The 26076-nt window shown below is 39.8% G+C and overlaps 1 protein-coding gene across 5 annotated transcripts in view; it reads right to left on the bottom strand.

The window, feature by feature from the left end:
* The window catches only part of FAM135A (family with sequence similarity 135 member A), a 100694-nt gene that overhangs the window by 12147 nt on the left and 62471 nt on the right, over positions 1 to 26076 (bottom strand). The window contains exons 8-17 of one of the 5 annotated variants that reach the window (XM_054997593.1): positions 23926 to 24052; positions 21907 to 22060; positions 18245 to 18322; positions 12522 to 12571; positions 10628 to 10783; positions 9486 to 9559; positions 6215 to 6369; positions 3579 to 5594; positions 3335 to 3497; positions 666 to 826 (exon numbers count right to left, since the gene is read on the bottom strand). In XM_054997593.1, coding sequence (XP_054853568.1) covers positions 666 to 826; positions 3335 to 3497; positions 3579 to 5594; positions 6215 to 6369; positions 9486 to 9559; positions 10628 to 10783; positions 12522 to 12571; positions 18245 to 18322; positions 21907 to 22060; positions 23926 to 24052 — 3134 coding nt within the window. Of the gene's footprint in view, positions 1 to 665; positions 827 to 3334; positions 5595 to 6214; positions 6370 to 9485; positions 9560 to 10627; positions 10784 to 12521; positions 12572 to 18244; positions 18323 to 19577; positions 19624 to 21906; positions 22061 to 23925; positions 24053 to 25782; positions 25903 to 26076 lie in introns of those variants that run through there. The other 4 variants (XM_054997413.1, XM_054997503.1, XM_054997679.1 and 1 more) reach the window with 4 other exon arrangements.

Here is a 26076-nt window from a genome sequence, read left to right as displayed (position 1 = left end):
TATTTTAAAATATGATTCCAAAGAAATGAAATGTTTGGGAAAGGGAACTGAAGATTTCACTTATTGTAGAGGATACAGAAAGGAAAAAAACCTTCTCTCATAATAGTGTAATGTTCCAAGCTTACTAACATTTATCTCATAGTAATGCATTGCGCTGGATTCCGGGAAGCGGCGTCACTTCTGGGAGGGATGTCACTTCCAAGAGTGACATCATCACGCATTTCCGGGAGAACGCACACATGTGGTAATAGAGAGTTCCACCACCTCTTTTCCCAGAAAAAAAGCCCTGGTTGGATATATACACGATTCCCTTCTTATATCATTAGATTATTTAGCATGCATAATTTTTGCTGAGACCAGATTTGTCATTCTTATGCTGTTTTATATTTAATGTTAAATGTATCTAACATCAAAAAAGGTTACTACTAGCATTCCATTTAAGCTAATGCGATACCAAACGTCTGGCAGCTTCCTAATTAACAAGAGTTAAATAAAAACGGTAATCTAAAAAGATTCTTACTGAATAACAGCATGAAGGGAGGCTCTTAATATACTTGAATGAATCTATTTCATTATGGTTTACTGCAGAATTCTCACATCTAAACCAAGACTTGATCTAGAATTCTCAACTGTTTTCTAATCCATTATCAGCTGCCACAGCATACCATCTAGGCCATGTACACAGACTATGAGATGTATTCCATCTTCTGAACTTTCCTCCTCTTCTGTGCTGAAATAAGGTACTGAAGATGCCAGGCCGAGAACATCACTATACATAAATCCAGGGAGCTTAAGCTGCTTCATCTCCTCTTTAGCCTGGAGGAATCTGAAACAAACAGGAGTTATTTCATTCCATTCTACCAACGCTGTATGTGAAGGTGAGGAATAAAACAGATTCTCCTTCTTTAATTTGGTTCAACTATATTTACCCAAAAAAGTATTTAAAAAAAACACTATCTCAGAATAGGAAGTTGTAAGACTCTATGCTCAGTGCATAATTTATTCTAACATGCACCCAAACACATATTGCACAGTGGCAAAAAATTAACCGTGAAAACTGAAGTTTTTGTGTGGTTCACAGTGCAGTCCCAAGCAGAGTTACTCCAGTCTAAGTCAACTGAACTTAATGGGCTTACAGTGGAGTAACTCTTCTTAGGCTTGCACTGTCAGTAAATGAACCTGAAAAAGCTGCTTAGCTGTTCCTTAGGCATAAGCAGACAAGAAAAAAAGGTAAACGCAACAGAAAACACAGATTGTCTACCCTTCTTTCCTGTCATTTTCCCTTCCTTCTATTATTTCACTTTTCTTTTTCTTGTTTCCTTATTTAGAAAAAGTTTTCATGTGTGCGCCTACAAATGGTTTTAACAAGGTGGAGCCAGAGTGATGTAACAGTTAGGATAGAATCTAGGAGATCCACGTTCCAATACTCGGTCAGCCATGGAAACTCGCTGGGTGACTCTGGGCCAGTCACGTACTCTTAAGACTGATCTACCTCGCAGGGTTGCTGTGAGGATAAGATGAAGGAGCAGAGAACGACGTAAGTCTCTCTGGGTCCCCACTGGCAAGAAAAGCAGCATATACATTAATTAAATATTATAGAGTTGAGTAAAACAACTTAAAATGAATGCTGCTCAATGGATTGCTTATTTTACTTAAGAGTAGAATACAACCTAGCCTTAAGAATATGTATGGCTTTCATAAGACATTGTGCTATTCAGATAAATGAGTTAAGATTCCCAATATATTATTTAACTTTCTGAGGTGCACTCTGTGGGTTCCATTCTCATTCTAACACCATTCCTTCCGTTTAAGCTCCATTTTAAATTCATCACCTCGCTCCTCACCAGTAGACCACAGTCACGATGTATATTGCACTAAACTTCCCAAATTCTTATACACTGTAATGAGGAAACAGCCTGGAAAAAATGAGTAAAACAGCAAGAAGCAAAGAAGTTCTATGTAAATCTATGCCCAAACATGTAAACATGGAACTCAAATAAAGCTGACATGAAGCTGTACTTGCACCTGATTCTTCACACAGAGAATCCTGTTAAGAAAATAGTTCCTGTATGTCACAGTTACTGTGACATACGGATACATGTGTTAATGGGAGTCCCCCTTCCCACCTGTCATACACAAGCTAGGATTCTACATTAGGGCTTAATCCATGCTTAGAATCTCAGTTTAAGGGGGGTGGGGGGAACCTAACTCCAGTTAACCTGCACTGGTGCATCATGAGTACCTGGTGTAAAGAAATTCATTTATTTCTTTTTTAGTTTAAACATCTTGGTTAGGCCTTTGAGACTTTTTCCTTTTGGGAGACTGGGGCTGGTCAGCACAAGTTTGTTCCGGCCAGATAAGAGGCCTTGAGCCACAGATGCAAACCTGAAACAGCTTTCAAGGACAAAGTTTGACAGAGGCTGGCACTGGCCTCCTGGCTTGTTAGCATTATGGGGGTGATGCAACTCCTTTCTAGACCAGCCAGCTGCAGCCGGCCTAAACTCTTAGCCAATCAAAAGGGACAAAAACCTCTGATGACATGCCTGGCTGTAGCCTATCTTCACAGGTAAGGGAGAGGGGAAAGAAACTCTTCTCAGTCTATTCCTCCCTGGTCCTTTTCCTTCTCTCGTTCCTGCACCTGCTCCTGCCCTTTGGAAACACACCTTCCTGGAGGACCCTTTCGTTCCTGCTCCTGAATGCTATGCAACCGGTGGATTCCTCTTCTAGCAACCTTTCTGCTTTTGTCTTTTGGATTCTGGGCTCCCACTCTGACTCTGAAACTCGCTGAAGGTAACATCTAGAACAAGTTTAGGGATTCACAGGGTATGTAGCCTAGCTTAGATAGCCTGTTGTTTTCTTTGCTTCTCCTTCACACTTCTGTTTTGTTTGCCTTTGCAATTTTCTTCAATAAATTACTTATTCTCTTATTGGTGTGGAGTTATTAAGAGTTGTGGCTTCAATCCAAATCCAGCACCCTGGCCAATTTGCCACAAACTTCCAAATTATTTCTTTAAATCAAGCCTGCAACATGACTACCTTGCAGGGTTGGTTTTGCCTGCTGGCTTCACTTGCCAGTCCTTTGGGAACTGACACCAATAAAAGTGACTAGCAGCTCCTTGGGGATCCAGGCAGGCTTGCTACGAACCTTTACACCTGAAAACAACTAGGAGTCACTGCACAAGAAACGGTGAGGGATAAATCAGGCACATTCAGGAACACAGAAACAAGCCATGTTTATGCATGTGTCAGGTTAAAGCAATGTTTAAATGCAGCCTCAATTTATCTGCCCCGCACCAGGACAGTAAAAACAACTGCTTTCAATCATGTCACTTACGCTAGCTGTTGAGCTTTAGGGAAGCACTCATACCAGGTCGCAGATGAAATTTTGCTGCAGGATGTACTGCTAGGCTGCTTCAGAACTGCACTAGTCTTGTCCTTTGAAGACCATAACATACTACATGGATAACCTCTCAATGAAGAGGGGAATGCCAAGGTACCTGGAGTAGAAAGTGGAGCCATATTGTTCCCATACCTGAGAAGTTCACTATCAATTCTTTCAGTTCTTAAAGCTCTCTCACTTGTTAGTCCAAGATTCTCTTCTTCTAAATCATCATTCGTAGTTCCATCTAAATTACTGTCATCTGCTTCCTCATAGTAACCATTTTCAACCATGTCATGATCTTGTTCATCATCGTCTTCTGATGGAACTGTTTCCCTTTGAGAGCCAAGAGGATGAGTACTACTGTCTGTAGAATATATATCGGACAGATCAGCAGTGTTTTGAGTGCCAAAGTAGTTTTCTATAAGTCCTTGTTTCAGCATATCAGTTGTTCCCTCTGATGAGAAGATGCTCATACCTGTGAGACTTTTGTTTTTTTCAGCTGACAATTCATCAGTCATTTGCTTTAGCTGTAAAGGTTCACCAAGACTTCCCTCACTTGGTCTCATCACACCACTTTCAGCACAACTAGATACAGAACCTGAAACAATGCAGGACTCCCCTGGATAAACAATGCCTGAACGTACTTCATTGGTTTTCTCTGCAGCATGGAAATCTCTCCCCAGCCTTTGGAAATCTTCACAAACTGTACCAATATTTGATTGCGGGTTGTAAGTATTCACACCTGTAGATGTAGCTTCATCTGAAACTAGATGTAAAGGACTTTTTGTAACTGAAGATGATGAAGCTGGGAATGCAATTTCACTGTCTAACTGCCCTGAAAACAAACCACATCGTGGCAAACTATCTGGCTCTTTAGTGTCATCACATTTGGACAAATCAATTGCTCCCAGGTCCAATATTGTTCTGCTGTCACTTAACTGGCATTCAGGTACAACAGTTATCTTTGAGATTTCATCAGGGGACAGGTCATCATCAGAAGGCAGAGAATTTATTGATGTCAAGGAGGACTGTATTTCACTAACAGCACTTGTACTCTCTGTACAGTGACTCTCTACTGGGTTTTTAGTATTGCAATCTGGTTTGAGTAAAACCTGGGGAAATATTTTCTCACTGTTGCATCCACTTTGCCCTGGAGGAGTTTCAAAAGCCACATCCGTGCTTGGGTGCATTGCAAAAGAACTTGGTTCACTTTCCACACCAGAATCTGAAAATCGAGATGATGCATAGGTCACGCTAACATCAGGCAGCTTTAGTACATCTCCACTTACAACCGTAACAGGAGTTTCTTTAGTAGAAATATTGGATTGGTTGGTTTTGATTCTTGTCAAGGCATCCTCGGTATACTGGAAGTCTGCTTCTTGCACAGCTTCCTTTTCAAGCAGTGGTTCCTCTTCTGATTTAGATTTTTTTTCAGAGTCTGAACTTTTAAAGGGTTGACCATGTGGTCCTGCTATCTGTGATCCAATACGAACAAACACTTTTTCACCCCCATACAGATTCTTACAATAAGGTTTTACCTCTATTCTTCTAACTCCTGGTGAGCAATCTTCAACAGTACTTCTAGATGACGAGCCACTATCCCCGTGAGTATCCCCAATGCTTGTTTGGGGGATATCAGATTTACCAAAAATGATTGAATTTGCAGACTGAGAAATGCTTGAGGTACACAGGCTTTCTTCATGCCCATCCAGTTTAGGAGAGCTTTGTTCGCTGTGAGATGGCAAATATCCAAGCTCCTTTTGACTCATCTGAGTCATTAAGTTCTTTGTGTCACAAACATGTCCAGTAAGTGTGGAATCCAGGCCTTCCTTTTGGCTACATGAAGGAACGCCTTCAAAGCATTTAGAGATGTCTTCTGCCGTTGCACCTTTCAAACATTTGTAGCCCACCAAAATTACAGAGTCTTTAGAGTTCTGTTTTACTATTTTTTTGGGATTTTCAGGTTTCATTGTTTTCATCAGCTTGGTAACCTTAGTTTTGGATTTGTTCATATCTTCACATTTTCCTTTGGCAGACTTTGTGAACTGCTTTTCACTTTCTGACTGCCAAATATGGGAAGCAACTGAAGGTCGTATTTTCAACTCTGGGCTAGAAAAGCTACCCATAAAACTTTCTTCAGAATCTAGTTTGTCAGGTTTCTTGGGGTCAGACTTCTGATGTCTTTGAGCTGTCAGCCATGGCACATCCATCTCTTTTAAAGTAAAAAGTAAGAAAAGAAAATTAACAACTTAATATACCTGATTAATACCATTGACTTTTACTATACTTCTACATTAGAGAAGCATGTACTTCAAGAACTCCAAACTACCTCACTCCAATTAAAAATATGATTTAATTATAATTAACTGGTATTTAGATGGGCTGAGTTCTAAAGTGCCATATGTTTCTATATACAGAGCAGAACTTCGGAGGCCTTCCTTCAGATTACACTATTGTATGCCACCTGAGGTTTTCAATATAGCACAAGGAATTGCAGTGAGAAAAGAAAATCAAAAAAATCTTCAATGTACACGTATTTTTTGGTCATTTTAACGTCTCTAATCTTTTTCCTGAAATACTCATAAAAATCTTGCAAGATAAGAAAGTCCTACGGGTTGCATCCAACTTGTTTGTTTGATGGTGATAAAAGGAAAGAAGGGCCCCATTTTTCCACCAAAGGTCGCTATGGTGGGGTTCATGGCTACATATACGAAAGCCAGATGGGACAGGAAGAAGGGGAACTGTGTGAGATTGATAGAGAAAGTGGCTAGACCAGGATCCAACCCCTTTATTTCATTTCAGCAAGGGAAGATTCAGGTATCCTTGACTTACCTTCAGTGACAGAATCTAAATAACGATCTTCAAAGATTATAGGCAAAGAGTTCAGATCTCCATCTAGTTCACTGCATTCCACAGGGAGAGGTGGGAGAGAACTACAGAAGGATGTGCTTTTTATTGCAGTACACATCTGAAGATGGCTCTGAGCACTGAAAGATACCATATTATATTACCATATTATATTCAAGCAACTCTACACAATACATCCCAACTGATAATATAACTAAATTTTAATTTACTCACACAAAGGTAGCAATACTAATTAAAAGCCAATATTCTGCAAGTTCAGTGTGTTAGTAAAATTATGCAAATGATATGAAATATAACAATCAAATTTTATGACTAATTCAACACCAGTAGAAATGATAACACTTTTTAAAAAGTGTCAGACGTGCACTGTCCTAATTGAAATATCATGTAAATTAGACATACAGAGCAGGCCTTGACCATTTTTTTCTACTCTAGGAGCCAGTTCAAAAATTTAGAAACTATACTTACTTTTCATCCCTTCAGGGCTTTGTATTTCAATGACTCTTCTAATTTTTGCTATTCTAAAATGTAACCATCATTTTAATTTTCTTAAAGCTATTTCTTAAAGCTGTGTTGTAGCATATGTCCAAAATAGAGATGGGTATGAACTGCAAGACGAACTGAACTTCATCACAAACCAGGACGGTTCGTGCTTTGTGAACCAGCGGTTCATGGAAGCCTGTTTTCCACGAACTTCCATGAACTGGACTGCCAGTTCGTTTGGTTCGTGTTAAACCCCAATACCCCTTTCCGTGCCGCCGCTAAGCGGCAGGGAAAGGGGCATTTCCACCACCGGAACAGCTGCTTGTCGGGGATCTCCCTGACAAGCAGCTGATTCAAGCCTGCCAGGGTGAAATGCTCTCATCTCAGGGCAACTGCTGGGAGGAGAGCAAGCTGACTGCAAAGAAGAAAGAGTACTGAAGAAAAGAGCAAGCTAGCTGCAGTGGAGTGGTTTTACTCCACAACCAGTTGGTTCTCATCCATGCACCCGGCAATCTTATTCTCTTGTCTGACCTGCTGAGGAGGGAGTTGAGAAGGCAGAAAGAGAAGGCCTTCCTCTCACTCTAGATAAACAAGGGCTGACTAAGGTACAGAAGTGGTAGAGACAATTTCACATGTGCAAAGGTATTCCAGTAATTTAGTAAGTTAGAGTTACATAGATTAATGGTTAATTATTGTGTGTGTTTGGGGCAGTATACAGGGCATGAAATAGTCATGTGGTTTCTTTTGGTTGCTGGTAATTGCAAATATGGCTTTCCAAGAGCAAGTACCACTGGTGTAAAAGTAAACTTTACATGCAAAAAATGACAAGTTCGTGCACATTTATTTTTAAGTCATGCAAAATGATAAACAAGCTTTGTGCCTAGATATGACAAATTATTGCTGAAAATACTAAGCAACAAAAGGAAATTTCTGGTCATTAATCCTGCCCACTTAAAGCTCCCAGCCCCAAAAAACACAACTCTCAGTGCCTTTGTAAACACAGTCTTAAATTTTTAAGCTGGATACTAAATGGGTATCAATGTAGCAGTCATTCAGGGGCACGTCTGAAGGCACCAAATACAGATTCATCTATGCAACTAAGCCATTTGTCTGACCAGTAACTAGATGGAAGACAATATGGCAACCCACATGAAGAGATCTATGGAGATCCAGTTTGGTGTAGTGGTTAAGAGTGACAGGACTCTAATCTGGAGAGCCAGGTTTGATTCCCCACTCCTTGAACCAATATAAACTGGCTGTTAGACAACATGGAAAGCTTGTGGTGAGTGTCTACCTCAGACCTCTGCCTGTGCTCTTTTGCTTCTGGCTTTATTTGATGAGAAGGACTGAAGCTTCCATCTTTTGCTTTGCTGTTTTGTGCACCCTTTATCAGGGACTTTTGCTTGCTACACTTGAGAACCCAACTTGCTTTGCCTCCTAAGAATTCAGTGTGGTATGTAGAGCTTACTGCTGTAGGGTTTTTTGTTTGTACTCACCTTGTGTCTTGTGTGTTATAACCTTGCACTCTGAATTAATAAACCTTTATATTTTTACCTTGTGTGGGTCATTGGGACTCTGACGCTTCAAAGCTATAAAACCCTTGTTGAACTCACCCTGTGTGTGCTTGAGAACCACCTACCAAACAAATACCCTTTTGCTGTGTACTCTGCCTGCAAGCTCACCCTTGCAAGGTAGACTTTGCTTTGGCTAATTCCCTAATAGGCTCTGGAGCTTTGCTCCCTAACTCCTTAGCCTAGGGATAGACTGGAGAGCTGGTGGCAGCTTATCTGGTTTGCTATTTGCAACAGGACCTTCCAGGCAGCCTGTGTTCCTTCCCCTTAGCTGGTGTAAAACAGAGATCTCTACAGGTATGCACTGATCCACTGGGGAAGTCTAGAATACGTTTCCAACCTCCTCCATGTAAGTATGCCGGTCACCCTAGGAAACGGATTACCATCACTTCAGTGCAGTATTTTACATGGTGTACTGCATTCCTTATGTGAACTGTCGGCGCTAGGTATCATCTATTTGTTTAGAGTGCTTAGAATTTACCAGCTTTCCCTCTACAGGGATTTTAAATGATGTGGCAGTTACCCTGAACAATTTGCAGCAAGAGTGCTGCAAAGTATGAGAGGTAAATGAGATTAACATTTCAAATATAGTGAGGGTGGTGGTGGCCCCTACCCTGTGGAACAGCCTGCCTGAGGAAGTCAGGAAAGCCCCCACTCTCCTGCAAATGATGCAAACCGAATTATTCAAAAAGGCTTTTTACTCAGATTGGAGGGCTGTATTGTAGGGAGGGGGTCTCAGATACTTCGCTAATGAGTTAGAGGCCATAGACTTTACCACTATGTTGCCTTACATACTATCTGTTGCTTTAAATATGGGTTCCTATGTTGTCTTCATGTTGTCTAATGTCAGTCCTAGAATTTCTTATGCTCTATTTTAGCATTTCTTCAACTCTATTGGATTCTTGCTAATGCTATGTCTTTGTAAATTTGTATATATTAACCCTATGGCATTGTTTATGGAAATGTCCTTGATACTGACTGTACTAATCTCATAGCTGGGTGTAATCCGCCTTGAGTCTCAATAAGAAAGGCGGAGTATAAATGACATAAATAAATAAAATAATCATTGCATGCGCTCACGCAATGTTCTACACTGATTTTTCATTAGCTTTATCATAATACTAGAAAAGTTAATGAAGACAGCCTCAACATATTCAATATAAAATGGAAAACACACTTACTGTAGTTCTTGATATGCAAGTGCAGCTTGCCTTGGGTGCTCAAGACAAAAAAATGCTTCAGAAAATCTGCGCACCTAAAAACATTTCAAGATTATAAAGCAGAAAGGTAACACGTAGAGGAGTTTGTGTACCATATAATGTCACATAATACATATATGACATCATCATAGTAATGGTGCGCTTCTATAAAGAACACTACTGCTTTGGAACATGGTATCAGTCCTACAGGAAATTACATTTTTCTCCCCCTTTATTTAGACAGCTAGACTCAACCAAGAGACCATTATATTTTAAAATGTTGCTTTGCATATTAGAGCCTATGTTAAAAAAAGGATTAATGAAAGTAGAAGTATCACTGGTCTGTATCCTACCACTCGGCAAAGTCTGAAGCCCTTTGCCAGCTTAAAGAGCCTTCCTTCATTTTAAGTAGATCTTTCAGAAGTTGGAGAAAAGCTTTAGACTTTTGCTCACTGGAATGGTAGAATACAGACCACTATGGTTGAGGCTATCAGGTTCCTCCCCTGTGCAATAACACTTCAAAGTAACTGTTTTGTACCTTGTTCTCTTTTATTGGAGTCAAGAGTTTTGAAAATTGAGTTAACTTTGTAAGCCCGAATGCACAGTTCAACATGCAACCCTAACTTACCCATTACCTTGCCCGCATACTATAAGACAAACTCTCTCCCTCCTATTATACCGTAGCAATTTAGATTGATTGGACTAATCTTCTAGCTGGTGCACAGGACTGTTAATTGCTATGGTATATTGTCAGATGTGCCATTTGGGTTCACCCCAGGGATGTCAAAAGATCTAACCTACAAATGACTACAGCTTATCTGAGCAGTTCAAGTTACAACCAGATCAGAAATCTAACCTATGCTTGGTTTAATCTACTATCTCAGTTCTAAAATTTACCCAGCATTTTAAGCTCATATGAACATGATTTAGAATAAAATATGTAGAACTGAACTTTATACATGGTTTAAACCCTTGCATGTAAAATCAGAACTTTGGCTTTATTGAATGAACATCTAAGTTTTAAGGGCTAAATCTACTAAGATTTAGAACATAACTATTGCAATGCTACCTGGATGATACATTACTGTTCTTATATGCTGCAATGTGACAGGATGAATACATACACGCATTGTATGATGTTGTTGGGCTAGCAGTGCAGTGATTTCCTCTTGCAAAGTAACAACCTCAAGAAATTGTCCCCATAAAGCCATCAGAAGTGAACAAAGCTGTGCAAGATTCATGTTTATATGTTCTGGCAGTTCATCAGGATTTTCTATTTTCTGTAACAAAAGGGGAGGGGGAGTACTATAGTTGGATACAAACATGTTCTTCTATTCAGATGATCAAATACAAGTTTTTTCAATATACAAAATACCTAAAAAGAAAAACTTCTTACATTAGACACCCACAGAATTTAAATTGTCATTCATTACTGATATTTTAAGTTGGCAATTAATTTTAATATTGCACTACAAGCTCTACTCATTTAATTTTCATTTACTTTCCTGAGAACCCCTAATACGGAATTTTGACTTTTTCGCTGGTACTGCCCCACTGCTGCTGAGTCTGGCTCTTCACTATGATTTCTTTCTTGTGTAGTCACAGCCAATCCAGTATAGATGCAGTTTGGAATATTTGCATAAGTGCATATCAACTTTCTTATGTTGCATTTATTTGCCATTTTGTTGCCTGCAGTTTTTGGAGAGATCCTTTTAGCGCTATTCATAGTTTGCATGGGTTTTCCCTACTTTGATGCGTTCTGCAAACATAGCTATCTTACTGCTCATCCCTGACTAGGGATGTGCAATTCAGTACATCCAGTTTAAAAATATACCCCCCAAAACCCCTTTTCGATATTATTCAGGTACATGCAGATATACCTGTCTTATTCGGGTATATTCAGATAAATTGGTATTACATTGCCAAATAATCAAGGCATATTGGAATATCTGGGAATTGCATTTTAAAGGTTGTAGCATCTTGTTTTTCCCTCTTTGCAGGTTTCCCAGGCAACAGGAGGAGGGGGTAAGAGAGGCAGTGTCACTGTATGTGTCTATGCTAGTGTTGTTTGCTTGCCCTATGCCACTGCCAGGTCTGACTGGCTGCCTTAGTACTACTGGCTTGCCAGGTTGGGTGCTGGGATTCTCTGGTTCGGTTCTGTTGAGCTTGCATTGGCCCTGGATTCTGCCTGGCATCTGTGAGTACAGGCTTGTAACAGTGTCCCTTGTTTCATTTTGGTTCTATCGGGATCCTCTGGTTTGACATTGGTTGGGCTGGGATTCTCTGTTCTGACATTGATTCTGTTGGTTCTATTTGAATTGGGAGGCTTTTGGTCAGGGGCTGTTCTTGTGTGCTTGGCTAAGGCTTCCTGTGACCTGGAGAAGGCCTTAGATTCTACCCTCCATAGGAACCAATAAAGAGTGGCTGGGGGCACCTTGTTCAAGGACCTGTAGAACTGGACCATTTTGTCCAATTTGTTTAAATCTTGGGGGGGTTTAGTGGACCCACAGGATTAGGTTCTCTGCAATTTTGGTGTAGTTTTCTTGGGAAATGGCCACTCCAGCCCCCTGCAAATATTCTCCCATAGGAAATGATGGAGCAGAATATATTCAGATTCTCCAATAAAATCCAAATCCAGATACTATACCTGTATTTTTGGACCCAAATACTGGGAAAATCAAATATGCACAATATTCTGAAATCAATATAAAAAATCCTTTTTTTAAAAAAAGTGCACACTGCTATCTCTCACTTCACATAATTTGACTGCTAAGTCTACCCAGTTTTTGATAAGGAACTTTGTCAAAAGCTTTTTGGAAATCTGTTTACCAGCTTATCCTTATTACAAGTCCACAAAATGATGCAAAAAAAAAGGGGGGGGGGAGAATTCTTAATATCCCAGAATAGTTACTAAAATTCAACAGCCATTCTCTGGGGCGGGGGGGGGGGGGACCCTGGAATATAGGAAGTAAGCAGTCATTTGAGATCTGTATGGTTTAGAAAGAAAAAAATAAATACCTTTATTTCTTCACAGAGTTCTGACAGACGTGCTTCTACATCTACGTTCTCTGTAAAAGTTTATAGATGGTGTATGAAAAGTGAATTTTTCTAAATTCGATACCTTTTATAAATATAGAGCAATGTGATTTCATCAATCAAATTTTATTTAATATTAAGACTGATCATAACAGCTTTAACCCATAGACCTTAGGACCTAATCATCTCATGCTTAGTGCCAAACACACTACAGGAAGGAGAAAGGGGTTAATTAGGATTCCAAGTAAACGAGGCAGGAAGCCATACAATGATATTAGGTCAAGGGCAGTTTTATTGTCTATACCTTGACTGTAACAAGACTAGTGTTCTTCTGACTAGGTGAACTGGAGAACATTCAGTCGCTTTTCTTTGGCAGAGAAGCAAGTTTCTAATCTCCAGCAACTAAGGCCCTTTCCATACGGCCTTTGTAACCTGTTTTGGTTGCTGGTCATTAGTGGATTTTATGTGCCATTTCAGACACAATTGGTTTGGCTGCCAGGTGCTAACAGATTTTTTTTTAACCTTTTCAGACAAAAGCTGCTTGCATCCTGTTTGCAATGTGGAGTTGAGCTTTTTCTTTTCTTTAAACTTTCTTCCATTTGGAAGTGTTCTGATTCACTGCACTGTATTGCTTAAAATGGTGGTGGTGGTAGTGGTGACCATTTCTAGCAGTCTTTCTAAGAGTCTTTTAAAAAAAGTCTACAGTGATTAGTGGCATAGCACTGTAATGATAGGTGCAGCAGGTTCTCTGAATTCCCAGCTTCTATTTTTTTAAAAAAGTAAATCTCTAGCCGCCTTCCTCATAGAGCAATGCCCTTTTCCCTTATATCTCCATAAGGGAAGGAACTAGAGACTTACTTTAAAAAAAATGAAAGCTGGGAATCCACAGAACTGGCTACACCTATCATTACAATGCTGAAGCACCATTTTTGTGTGTGTTTTTTAAAAAATTGCAAACACCCTAGTGGGTGGCTGGGGATGGTATAAGCTTCTTTCAGTACCAGAAAACGCATCACTGTTCGAAATGGCCACAGCAATTCACATATGGTTCATAAACAGATGTAAATGCTGTTTGAAACTTCTGCCCCCACATAGCTTTAAAGGAAGCTGGCCAGCAATGGATCCAGCAATGGATAAAAACTGGGTTAAAACGGAAATGTGAAAGATGTCTAAGGAACAACAGTTTTTCATAACAGAATCTTGACAGTATTACTTAAAACTTCATACAAAGAACAAAACCTCATTTATAGTGTTATCCAGAAACAATGATTATTTTGTGAGGATTGATTCAAGAGGGCAGTATTGTACAGAAACTTGAGGAAAGTTTGATTCTCAAAACGGTAGATTACTTTGCTTAGAGAGATATCTACTCAGCTCCATGAGCAGAGAGGGCTTTGATGATGGCCTCTTGGGAGAGATTGTTTTCAGACAGAGAATGCTTTTGGGGTGATGATGGAGACAGGACACATAAAGGATAGTGAATGAGTACCATAGCTGGAGACTTTAGGAGCTATGCCCTCCTAGATAGATATGGAGATCAAATGGGAACTTGAGAGATTTGGCTAATGTGACTAGTCAGCTACAGACTAGCAAGTATCCAATACAGGCCAAACTCATGGAGTTCCTCAAAACTAGGAAACATAATTCAAAATACATTTTAAAAACTAGTGTATAAATTTGTAGGTGTTGTTACAAGTAGTGAGCTTAAGAAAAGATTTACAGAGTAGATGTAACCACAATTTAGGTTTTATATTAAAAATGTTCTCAGTTGTAAGGCCAGAATAAAACATTTCTGCAATACCAGAATATCTGTATTCAGACTAGCTGAATTTCTAATTTTTTCCCCCTAAGCAGCTTACACACATGGAAAATAACATTTTCTGCTCATCTAAAATTGCAAAATAAAATAAAATAAAAAACCCTGTGGAGGGTTCAACAACAAAATCTGGTCAAAAATTCTTGTGTTTCTTTTAAAATTGTTTTAACATCATTGATTTGTTCTTAAAACACATACACCACACTAGCCAACAAAACTTTTCTTGCATACTACACAAGTTTCTCTATAAAAGGCAGCACAATTCATAAATTAATGTTTTAGCACCCATAATCATACAGCTGATGTCTTTTTGACAATTCAGGAACTCTCGTCCATTTTGATTTTGTGTGTGTGTTTAGAATCCCAACATATACTATATACACACCAAAATATAGGAGAAAAAATAGTTAAAATTTATTTGGATATGTATGGAATTACATTTTTCTTCAGAAAGAATTTGGAAGGCTGCAAAAATGTAATGGATTGGCAACATTCGGGATTGAAAAATATGGAAAAACTAAATAAAAGAAAAATTAAAATTAAAAAGATGCAGCATAACTCCAACAACAATTTTTCCCAATGTACTATGATCAAGACTTGAATTTTGCTACTAAAATTAAAAATAATTATCATTACTAAATTTCAAACTGCTCATTGTTGGGAAATCTCACTTTACAGGAGTTTGAAGGGAGATGAAGAATTAATGTAGTGCATTGGAAAAACTTTAAAAAGATATTGTTAGTTATTCTGGCAGGATCCAAAGCTCACCTAAAGGTGAGTACTTCTACTAAAATTGACTTTCCTCTGAACAATTCACTACCAAAATATCAGAATTATTTTGAAACTTCCCTCAATCTTAAATACAGTTTGTCCTAGAAGGGAGGCGGTGGGCTACTATTTGAGAAAGACGTATCTAAAGCTCCTTTGGGATCTCAGGGCATAGTTCTTTGAATATAGGTCTCTCTTTCTCTGCTATATCCACACAGTATGTTGTGAATTAGTGCATCTCAATACTAGTTTGCAAAAGCTGTGAGCCTAATTGCTGTAGTTGAACCGGCACAAAAGATAATTTCAGAGGATGGGCTTCAATAGGCTGCAAGTCTACCCAACCAATGGATATAAGGCTTGAAGCCAAGTTTTTAATTACTGTGTTGTGATATCAGCCTACATAATATCCATATACAAAATAACTACTGCGCATATATGCCACACTTCTAGACAGATTAGTGTCTCACCCAGAACGGTGAACAAGTTAGTGTTATTATTATCCCCACAATACAGCTGGGGAGCTGGGGCTGAGAGGAGTGGCTTAGCCAAGGCCACCTACTGAGCTCAAGGCAATGGCAGTAGCAGGATTCAAACTAGTAGAGTGCTGATTCGCAGCCAAACCACTTAACCACTGTGCTACATATGGGACACTAATAAATCTAAGTATGGTATAACATGGCTTTAATACAAAGTTCAGGAGTTTTTTTAAGGGAAAAAAAGTGTCGAAAAAATAAGGGTGAATAGAAATTTTCTTATAACCTTCATTTTAAACTTTCTTGGGTTTGGTGTTCTAGTGCCAATAATACTGTGGCCACTGGTCATACAGAAAATCACATGGACTTATGTTTTCTCCACGTTTCTTTTCCCCTCCCATCCTCTGTCTCCTACTAAGCCGTAACAATCCACCAGCATGATGCCAAGGCTAAAGTTACAGGAGGATAGTACACATTTATTAGAAGCCAAGCATCCTCTTATTATTTTTATTATATTATTTTGACTTTATATCAGCTGTTTTCATTATAAGCCACTTTGTGAAATGGTGCCAGCCAGTAAACGAATCTGAAACCTGCAGGCAGGCAAGACAGTATGTACTTGATTTAACAAGAGCATCCATCCTGCTCCAATTTCTGATCTATACTCTAAAAAGAATTGTAATGTATTTCTAGATAGTGCACTTTCAGAGAACAAGCATAACCATTTTCAGGCCCAATGCTGATTTTTAGTCAGTGTACAATAAGAAATAATGGGATATTCCTTCAAAAATAACAGCTTTCAAACATTAACAGTGAAATCCTTATCAGAGTTACTACAGTCTAAGCCCACTGAAATCAACAGGCTTAGACCAGAGGAACTCTGGTTAGGAATTCACTGTGAATTATCAAAAATTAAACAAATATTTTCTACAAATATAATCCCATTCATATAATGAATGTAACAATAAGGATTCTCTGTTTTCCTTAAACGAAAAATTCATGCATGTTTTTTGTCACGCTCAGCCATAAAAAAACAGTTACTTAGGAAAATGATCAGTTGACAGGATGTACATTTTTACTTGTATATCAAAATGCAATGGACAACTGATTTCATACCCAAGTTACAAAACTCATTCCTGAAAGAATTATATAGTTTTAATGTTATAAAAGACTAATTCCTTTCATAATAATATGTCTTTATTTGTAATATTCATCTAGTGATGAATTTTAATCTTAAAAACGAAAACCAACCTTCATCCTAGATAAAGGCCAGTGAATGCTAAAATGGGATTCCATGGACCTTATGTCAACCACTCACATATCAAAGGAGTGATCATGCTTTGAAATACAGTCACAATCATGGTCAGGCTTGTTGAACCATTGGAACTCATGTAAAAACATGTTTCTTAGTATCATTTAAATTAATCAGCTGTCCCCTCAAGACATCTAGACATGCTTACTGGCCAGTCATAAAGATAATGGTAATAAAAGGTTCTCACCAACAGTTACTTAAAAAATATTGGGCAGGGGGAGCAGATCAGCTCCAAAAGATTTTTTTTTTCAGTTGAAGAAAGATATTGACTCAGATTACAAGGATTATACAAAGTTCTTGTAAGGATCCCTGATCTTCCCTGCTTTCCCCTTACCACAACAGCCATTTCTGATCCCAGGAAATGTATTCCTGGGGTTGTAGGACTGCATGGAGTAACAGCCACACAGACTGAAAGACTATCGTGGGGAAGGGTATGAAATCGCTCCTTTCCTCCTCTTCCATCAGCACATCTTGGCTCAACACAAGAGGAAGTAGACAGCAGTTTCATGCTATTCTTCCTCCCCATTGCAGCTGCCCAACCCATGTGGCTACTACTGCATTAGCCCCAGGAAGGAGCATTATAGCAACCAGGCAAAGTCTCCCTGGGCCAAGTGCCTATGCAGAGGTAGAAGAGTGGCATGCAGCTCAGGGAAAGCAGGGTCTGGCCTCCGCAAGCCACTTGCCACCCAGGGAAGGCAGCACCCAGCTCGTGTGAGTCGTGCACAGACAACACCTGGCCCAGGTGAGCCACACATAACAGGCGGACCAGAGCCTTACAAAATGGAACCAGTCAATTGGCCAGCTGCCTGTTTCTCCCTCCCTCCATCAGGGGGAAGGGGCAAGTCCTTTTCCAAGGCTGTTTTTTCCTCACAGGTTGCCTGGTCCCATATCCACAGGAATACATTTTCTTCTCAGGGTCAGAAATGGCTGCTGGGGTGAGGGGGAAGGGAGAGCCATAAAGATCTGCTAACAGATCATGAGAACCAGCCCACTAAATATTAGCTTTTAGAATTTAATTTTATGCTAATATTGCACACATCAACGGAAGCTAAAATGCTTTGCAATCAGCTCTGATTTATAATACACGAGTAAAAAAAAAATCAATGAAATGAATTCATTTCATCAGCACTGCAGGGCCAGATAGTGCTGCACACAGCCTGAATGTCGTATCTTTCTTGGGCTCTGATATAAGGGCTGAATGGCACCTTCAAGTTCTTTGTTCCTGTTTTAACATGGAATAAAAAGGTACTTTTTACAAACAACAAAAATGATGATCTTTTATTATAACAAAACCTAATGGGTTATAGAAATAACCCACTTTGTAAAAAAAACATACCTAGATAGGCGTCTCCCTGGATTCGTAGGTTTTTTCTTCTGAGAAGGCGTTCATAAAGGACCTGCATGCGGGCCTTGGCTAGTTATAAGGATTGTACACATGACTAGTTACTACACTCCTTTTTCCAGTTTGTGTGATTATTATTATTATTAGCTTTAAAATTAGTAAGAAAGTTTAATCACTCACCTAGCAATTAGTTGAGAAAAATTAAAGCACAGAATTTAGTAAAGTTCTAGATAAGGAGTTATTGATGATGTACATTATGGCTGTTACTGGAGGGCCGTTACCTGTTTAAGGTTTTTGTTTATTAAATCAACACCGCCCAAATACTAACAATTTCTGATACTTAAAACATATATGTATATAGCAGTGCAAAGTTTATATTTTAACAAAATTGAGTTTTGCTTTTAAAAAGCCAATTTTGAAATTAAAAATGTACATCACAGAAATAAGGGAATGGAAAGCAAGAAGGAAAATAGACAATACAAAGTAAAGGAATAGCAGTGTTTTTTCTGAAATTTAAACAGGATTTGGTTTTGTTTTTTCCAGAATCCCATTTGAATCTCAAAATTTTGAAAGCTCTTATCAAAAGAAAATTCTAGAAAGCTTGTAACAATTACACATCACATTATCAAGGAATGAATAAATCAGTAATCAATTTTTCATGTCTGCAATCTGAGTACACAGTGGCATGTAAGGAAGACCCAACAGCTTCGATCAGGCTTCCATGCAATATGTACTGAATTGTGTTCAGCATTTTTAGAAACAGATTTAAGCTTTTACTAATATCAGCAACCAAGGAATGAAACACTTCCATTGTATCCACAGGTCACCTTAAAATATCTATTAACAATTTTTAAATATTCACAAGTAGAATATTAAAAATATAGAAACTGTCAGCAATAGAAACAAAATATATTGAAAATTTTTAAGAACACTAGATTTGTTTCTACTCTGAAGTTTTGTTTTTCTAAACAGATTAGTAATTTGTTATCAGGGATTTATTTTAGATTAATCTGAGTAATATCCATGGGATATCCTTTTACTGAAAATGAATTATAAATCTAACATAACGTATACATAAACAATCAGAATAGGAAAAAGATTATTAAATCCATAGGGTTAGACTGATGCATTCACAACTGCATACCTTACAGGACAATTCTAGAGTTAGAAGCCTACTGAAGTCAATGGCTTTAGGAGGGCGTGTAACTCTGTTTAGGATTAAACTGTTACATAATAGTAGCTGCACATTTTCATGGCTACAGTGAAATTTAGGGCCTGGTCAGAGGCACAAGAAACACAAATGTAAAACTATAGGCATTCTTGATACCTCAGTGTAGTCACAGTCCACATACAGAAAGGGAGTTCTGCTTGCAGAACTAGTGTTGTTCCAAATGAAAAGGTGCTATGCAGGGGACAAAAATGGGTAACAGTTTGGCATTCCAAGTAACTGAGGTGCACTGACTCCACAGAGATCCTATCCTGGTGTAGCCTTCTCTGCTGCTCCCTTAGTCCTGCAGATTGGAGCAACTATCAATACTTCCACTATAAGCAGCACCATATGTATGTCATCCTCATTTATTAAGCAGGGTAATTTAACAAAAGAAGTGCCCCCAAGTATTTCATTGCTGTAATCCAAGGGAGTAGTTTACATGTGCGTGAAAGCACACTAACAACTTGGACTTTCTTTCCAGTTCCATAGAACAGCATCTGGAAGAACCAGGTTCGAATCCTCACTACCATGGAAACTTGCTGGGTGACATTTGATCAGTTATACGCACTTAGCTTAATCTATCTCACAAGGCCATTGTGAGGATAAAATGGAGGAGAGGAGAACAATATAAGTTGCTTTGGGTACCCATTGGGGAGAAAGTTCAGAGTATAAATGAATGCCTGTGGCAAACTACATTTAAGGCAGAAAGCTGCCTGGTTTAATGGCTATTAAAACACAGTGAAAATTATCAAGAGAGCCCCAATGCTTCACACAGCTCCTTTGGAAATCCTTTTGGATTTCTACCTACATCTTCAAATATTGTGTGGAATTTGTATTCACTACTTACGCCTATACTGTTAAATGGACATTGTTAATTAAAAACAATGGATATAATTACACTGTCATCTTATTTGTCATTCCAAGCATTCAAAGATTTTTAAGCCATTTAATTTAATAAATGCTATATGTTATTCTAATGTTTAATCAATCCGGAGCAATTGATATGGATTGTAAACATTAATTTTTTCCAGTGATGGGACCAAAGATGCACAGAAAAATGTAACAGGGTTTTTCTGATGATCATCATTACTGCCAAAAGTATTCAAACGTATTGAATACTTGTATATTATAAAGTTTCAATTCTTTTGAGGCTTGGAGCCAGGAACACGTCAGAGAAAGCTGCTTTGTGTCCCACAGAGGGAGAAAAAGAAGATAAAACATTTCCAATAAATAAAAAAATAGATGTTTTATATATTCAGCACACAGACTGCAATCCAGAACAGTCATGTGTGAGATTATTTTAGGCACACCTAAAGCTGTGCACAGGTGGGGAGATTCGGTATAACCGATTCGGAATACCCCCAAATCTGAAGCAGCAAGCCGCTTCGGATTTGGGGTTTGGGAACTGCTTTGGTATGCTCCATGAAGATTCGGAGCATACTGAAGCGAGGGGGGGAAACTCCCTACCACCCCCCTACCCTCCCTGGGGCAACCCCTCTACCTCCCACCCCCCTGGGGAGACCCCTCCACCCCCCACCCAACCCTGGGAGACCCCTCCAACCCCCACCCACTTATGTGGCGGCGGGTCATCAGCTGGGCGGCACCACAAGGCAGCGCGGCCTGGAGCCAGCCGGCTCCTCTGACGACGATGCACCGCCGCCCAAGCCTGCGGGGTGGTGGGGAAGGCCGGAGTCGCCTCCTCTGGCCCTTCCTGCCCCTCAAATGGCTGCTGCGTGCCGGCGGCACGCTGGCCATTTGAAGGGCAGGAAGGGCTTTCTCCACCTCCTCCGGCCCTTCCTGCCCCTCAAATGGCCGCCGCCAAGCCACAGCCATTTGAGGGGCAGGAAGGGCTGGAGGAGGCAGCTCCAGCCTTCCCCACCACCCCGCAGGCTCGGGCGGCGGCGCAGTAGCGGCAGAGGAGCCGGCTCGGAGCCACCGCAAGGTAGGTGGGTTGGAGGTGGGGGGGTTGATGTTTAAAGGCCCCCTCCGCTGCTTGCAAGCAGTGGCGGGGCCCTTTAAACAAGCCCTGAAGCTTTCCGAAGCATTTCCGAATGCTTCAGAAAGCTTTGCATGCTGGCCCTGCTTCGGGAATACTGAAGCTTGCCGAATCGGGTCCGCTTCGGGTATCTTTACCCAAAGTGAAACCCAAATAGCACAGCCCTAGATATAAGACAAAAATAAAAACTTGATTGCACATTTTATTAAATTTCAGTGTAGCATTTTAATAGTCTGATATATTTCCAATTATCATTGTTGGGAAAAGCAGTCTAAAATAGTAAACAACAACAGATACATTTGCAACCCCAGCTCAAAAATAAACCCCAATGCTATAATACAGCAAATTAATTTATAGATAATAGAAGATATAAGACGCATGCCTTAGAGACAGAGAGACATATAAGAGGAGCTGTCATCAGACACAGCAAGAAGTATTTGTTTCACATACCTAGCTCCAATTTCTGACAGAAAGGCAGCTCGTTTGATAAACTGATGAAGTAGCTATGCAATCCTTTGAACGCAAGCAGCAAACTGGCACAAAGTGTGTAGTGGAGATTGTAAGCATGATTCAAGAAAGGCTCTGCTATTATAAAACTGCAGCCCTAGAAATAGATTTGACAAATATTAATTTTAATTCAACAACAAGAAAATCATATTTAGAAATGTACATCATGTAGGAAGTATGACATGAAGTGTTCTATACACACTTCAGGCTGGATCCAAGAGCCATAGATTTTCATGCTTCCTATCCCCCAGATTTCTTTCTCCTTCATTATAAGGTTGATTCCTGGATCACGGGACCTACATAAATTAATAGCCACCTATTACTGAAATCATTCCTTCTCTTCTAGTATCCTGTAGAGAGGAGGAGGAGAGGATGATCTCACCTCCTTGCTATTAGTCCATATGGGTCCTACAACTCCAGGAATCAACTTTACCAAGGTAGGTCAGAAAGAATCACGATTAGAGATGGGCAGGGAACAAAAAAAAATGAACCACGTGATTCATGGTTCGTACCATTCCACAGAACATTGAACCACAAACTTCCGACCTTTTCCTAGTTTGTGGTTCGTTGTTCCATGGCATTTCAATTGCCCTGCTCTGGCTGCTGAAGCCAGTGCGGGGCATTTGAAACAGACAGCCCCTTTCTTCTGCTGCCTGGAACCGGCAGGGTGTCTGTGAAATGACAGCTTCTTTCTCCTGCTGCTGGGGCTGTCAGTTTTACAGACCCCGCACTGTTCCAGCCCGGGGCGGGGGGTCTGTGAAACTGACAAACTGACAGCCCGGGCAGCAGGAGAAAGAGGCTGTCAATTTCACAGACCCCGCGCAGGTTCCAGCATGGGGTCTGTGAAACTGACAGCCCGTTTTTCCTGCTGCCTGGGCTGTCTGTTTCACAGACCCCGCGTTGTGGGTCTGTAAAACGGACAGCTCAGGCAGCAGGAGAAACGGGATGTCAGTTTTACAGTCTCCGTGCTGGAACTGGCGTGGGGTCTGTGAAATGACAGCTTCCTTCTTCTGCTGCCAGAGCAGTGGGAGAAGTAAGCTGTCATTTCACAGACCCCACACCGGTTCCAGCGCAGGGTCTGTGAAACAGACAGCCCATTTCTCCTGCTGCCTGGGCTGTCCGTTTCACAGACCCTGCACCAGTTTCAGCGCATTGGCTGAACCCCGTGCAGGGGTGAAACTGGCAGCCCCTTTCTCCTGCGCAGGGGCTGTCAGTTTCATAGACCATGCACTGGGTTCAGCCAATGGGCTGAAAGTGTTGCGGGGTCTGTGAAACTCCAAACCCAGCCACGGAATGGCTGGAAAAATTTGTTTGTTCCGTAAACACACGTTCCCACAGAACACGTGTTTCGGTGCAAACAAACCAGCCATTCCGTTCGGAATTTGGTTCCATTGTTCGTTTTGTGCCTATCTCTAATCAGGATCCTTGTGCCCATAGATCTCTGGATTCAATAGATGGGGGTTTTCAGTTTCCCTCTTACTGTAGCAATTCTTCGTATTCCTTAAGACGCCTTCGCTGAAAGTTGGGGGGGTCTCTGGAACAGCACTTATGGTGCATGAAGTCCTGCTAGTTGAAGGAAACAATAGCCACCCCTTCCATGCATGCCTCACTAGATGTTGGCCAAAGGCAACAATTCTATACACGCTTCCTTCAGAGAAACTTTCATTAATGCTACAGATACTTGTGCATAAACATGCATGGGATTGGACAGCATAAGAATGAAAGTTCTCAGTAAACTGAACACAAACAGAATGGCAAAATTGTATTCAAAAATCCTTACTGCTGGAAAAGCAACCCATATTTAAAGCAAGTCCTCTTATAATATATTACATCCTTGTACATAATTTAATTACCATTCAACACAAATGCTTTTTGTGTTAAAGATATTATTAAATATTTATTCCTGCAAACCTACTAAATAAAATAAAATCAAACGAATAGTCAAAAGGGTTATGATCTTACATCTGCTGATAATTGTTTGGTGTAATTGTTGCCAAATACTACACTTTCAAGAGAAGGTACTACTGAGTCTCTGTTCTGTGCTGGTGCATTTCTGTTTAGCCAAGTATTCTTCACTGGGCGTGGAAAGCTGTAAGACATTTGGGAGCAAAATAAAAAGTTCAGAATAAAAATATAAGGTGAACCAGTAGCACGTGGGGGGGCGGATAACCAACATAACATAAATCCCAGTCTAACATAATTGTTTTGTATTAACGAAAATTAAAGGTAAATGACCGCATGCCTCCAAGGATAGAATTCTAGTCTAGGAGGAAGGTAGCTCCCCCCTCAAACTGATACCAGGCCACCACTATCAATTTACCACAATCCATCTTGTATAATGTGCCACAAGCAAAAAGCAAGTACAAGAAATATGTGCAGAGCCAATAACTCTGTTGTCTACTTAATTGTAATCTGTTGATTAAAATAAAATACATTGAAATTTAATTTTCTAAATATTTCTATTTTGGGTTAAATATACACAAATAAAAGGTTAATTCCACCTGTTGTATGCCTCCCAGACAAGAAGCAGCAGCATACAAACATTTCAAATATTATGGCAGATGGTTTCACTTGTAGCACCGGCTGGAATTAATTTTTTCATTCATCTAGATTTCTAAAGTGAAGAGCACTTTGGGCCAGTGCTAAGGAAAGAGAGGTATAGAATTTCATGGGCATCCTCAAATCGGCTCTAAATTACAGCCATTGACTTTATTGTGTGTTAATGATTAAACACGGAATCCACTGTATCAGCTGCTATGACTATAATGTTTGACTCAATTCTATGACCTGATATAATTCTAAATTATCCAGCAGTCACATACTGCATTTGCAATAAAACACAAAAAAATGATTCTCAAGCAAATATCTAGGTTTAAAGAAACTAAATTTTAATTTGCCAAAAATAGTATTTGTGTATCATGTGAAAAAATGCCAAGGTTAACTTCCGTATATGCAGCATGTGGAATGGATCTCTCACAGACGTTAAAAGAAAATAAACAAACATGTTTTTGTTAACGAAGTAGAAAAATTAATGAAGATATACTGTACTTTCCATTTGAACATAGGTTAAAAAATTGGGTGTCTTTCAGTTATATGTCTTTAAAGACAACCATATATAAATGACCTTAAGGCCATCTGAGGATGACCAACCAGATTTGCAATAGGGGTACAGTATACCCCATTTTATCCTTACCAAGGTTAGATGTTTACGCTGCGAGGAAAAAAACCCGTACAATAGATAAAACTGGTAGTATGACATTAACCAAATAGTAACTATGGATATCAGGTTCACACAAAGCAAGGAAAGCATTTAGTTCTGAATTTGGATGATGGCACTGGACTGTAGTTCTAGGAAGGAGCTGTGCAGGCTGTAGCTACACATATGGCTTGTGCAACTTCCCTGCACCATCTTCCCAGTTTGGGCATTATGTTCCAGCACTCCCAGCCCAATCAGGAAATAACTCTCTGCATGGGATTGTAACATCCACAGACAATCCAAACCCATAATCTTTATATTGTCTTTTGTACCAGCAAAAATGAACTCAGATCAACATGTTCAGTGCAAAAGAAGTGCATGCAAAGTATGATCAGGTAAGAATACCATCATTTGTTCCCTTTCCATCACCTTTAGCAAAAAGAGTTCTTTAACTAAGATGCTATTCCCTGAGAATGAAATAAAAGGCAGAAGAAGCCATTATTGCCACCATGACAGAACCACAGCAGATGAAAGATCTTAGCCAAGAGCAACAATAGGATGGACAGTAAAAGCACTAATATTATCCATGATAGGCACTTCATCATCTACATTGGCCCACTAACCATAGCCAGCAGCTAATCCTCCTAGTTTTCAATTCTGGACAAGAGGATTCTTCTCCTTCCAGTAATCCACCGTTAGTGAATGAGTCGCCCTTTTCTCCTACTAGTCTGTAGCATAAATGGCTGCATTGCAAGAGGAAGCACACAAGTCATCTCCTAAGGTCAGAGAAATCAGTACTTTCTTCCTTTGTGGAGAGCTATATGAATTAAGTGGTTTTCATTTTGCCCCTCAAAGCTGGCTTTTTAACTATGGTTATGTGCAACTGGAGATGTCAAGGCCGGGGGGGGGGCACAGAA

This window comes from Eublepharis macularius, chromosome 1 (assembly GCF_028583425.1).
Source record: "Eublepharis macularius isolate TG4126 chromosome 1, MPM_Emac_v1.0, whole genome shotgun sequence".
Lineage (NCBI taxonomy): Eukaryota > Metazoa > Chordata > Lepidosauria > Squamata > Eublepharidae > Eublepharis > Eublepharis macularius.
This window is presented reverse-complemented; position numbering and strand designations above follow the sequence as displayed.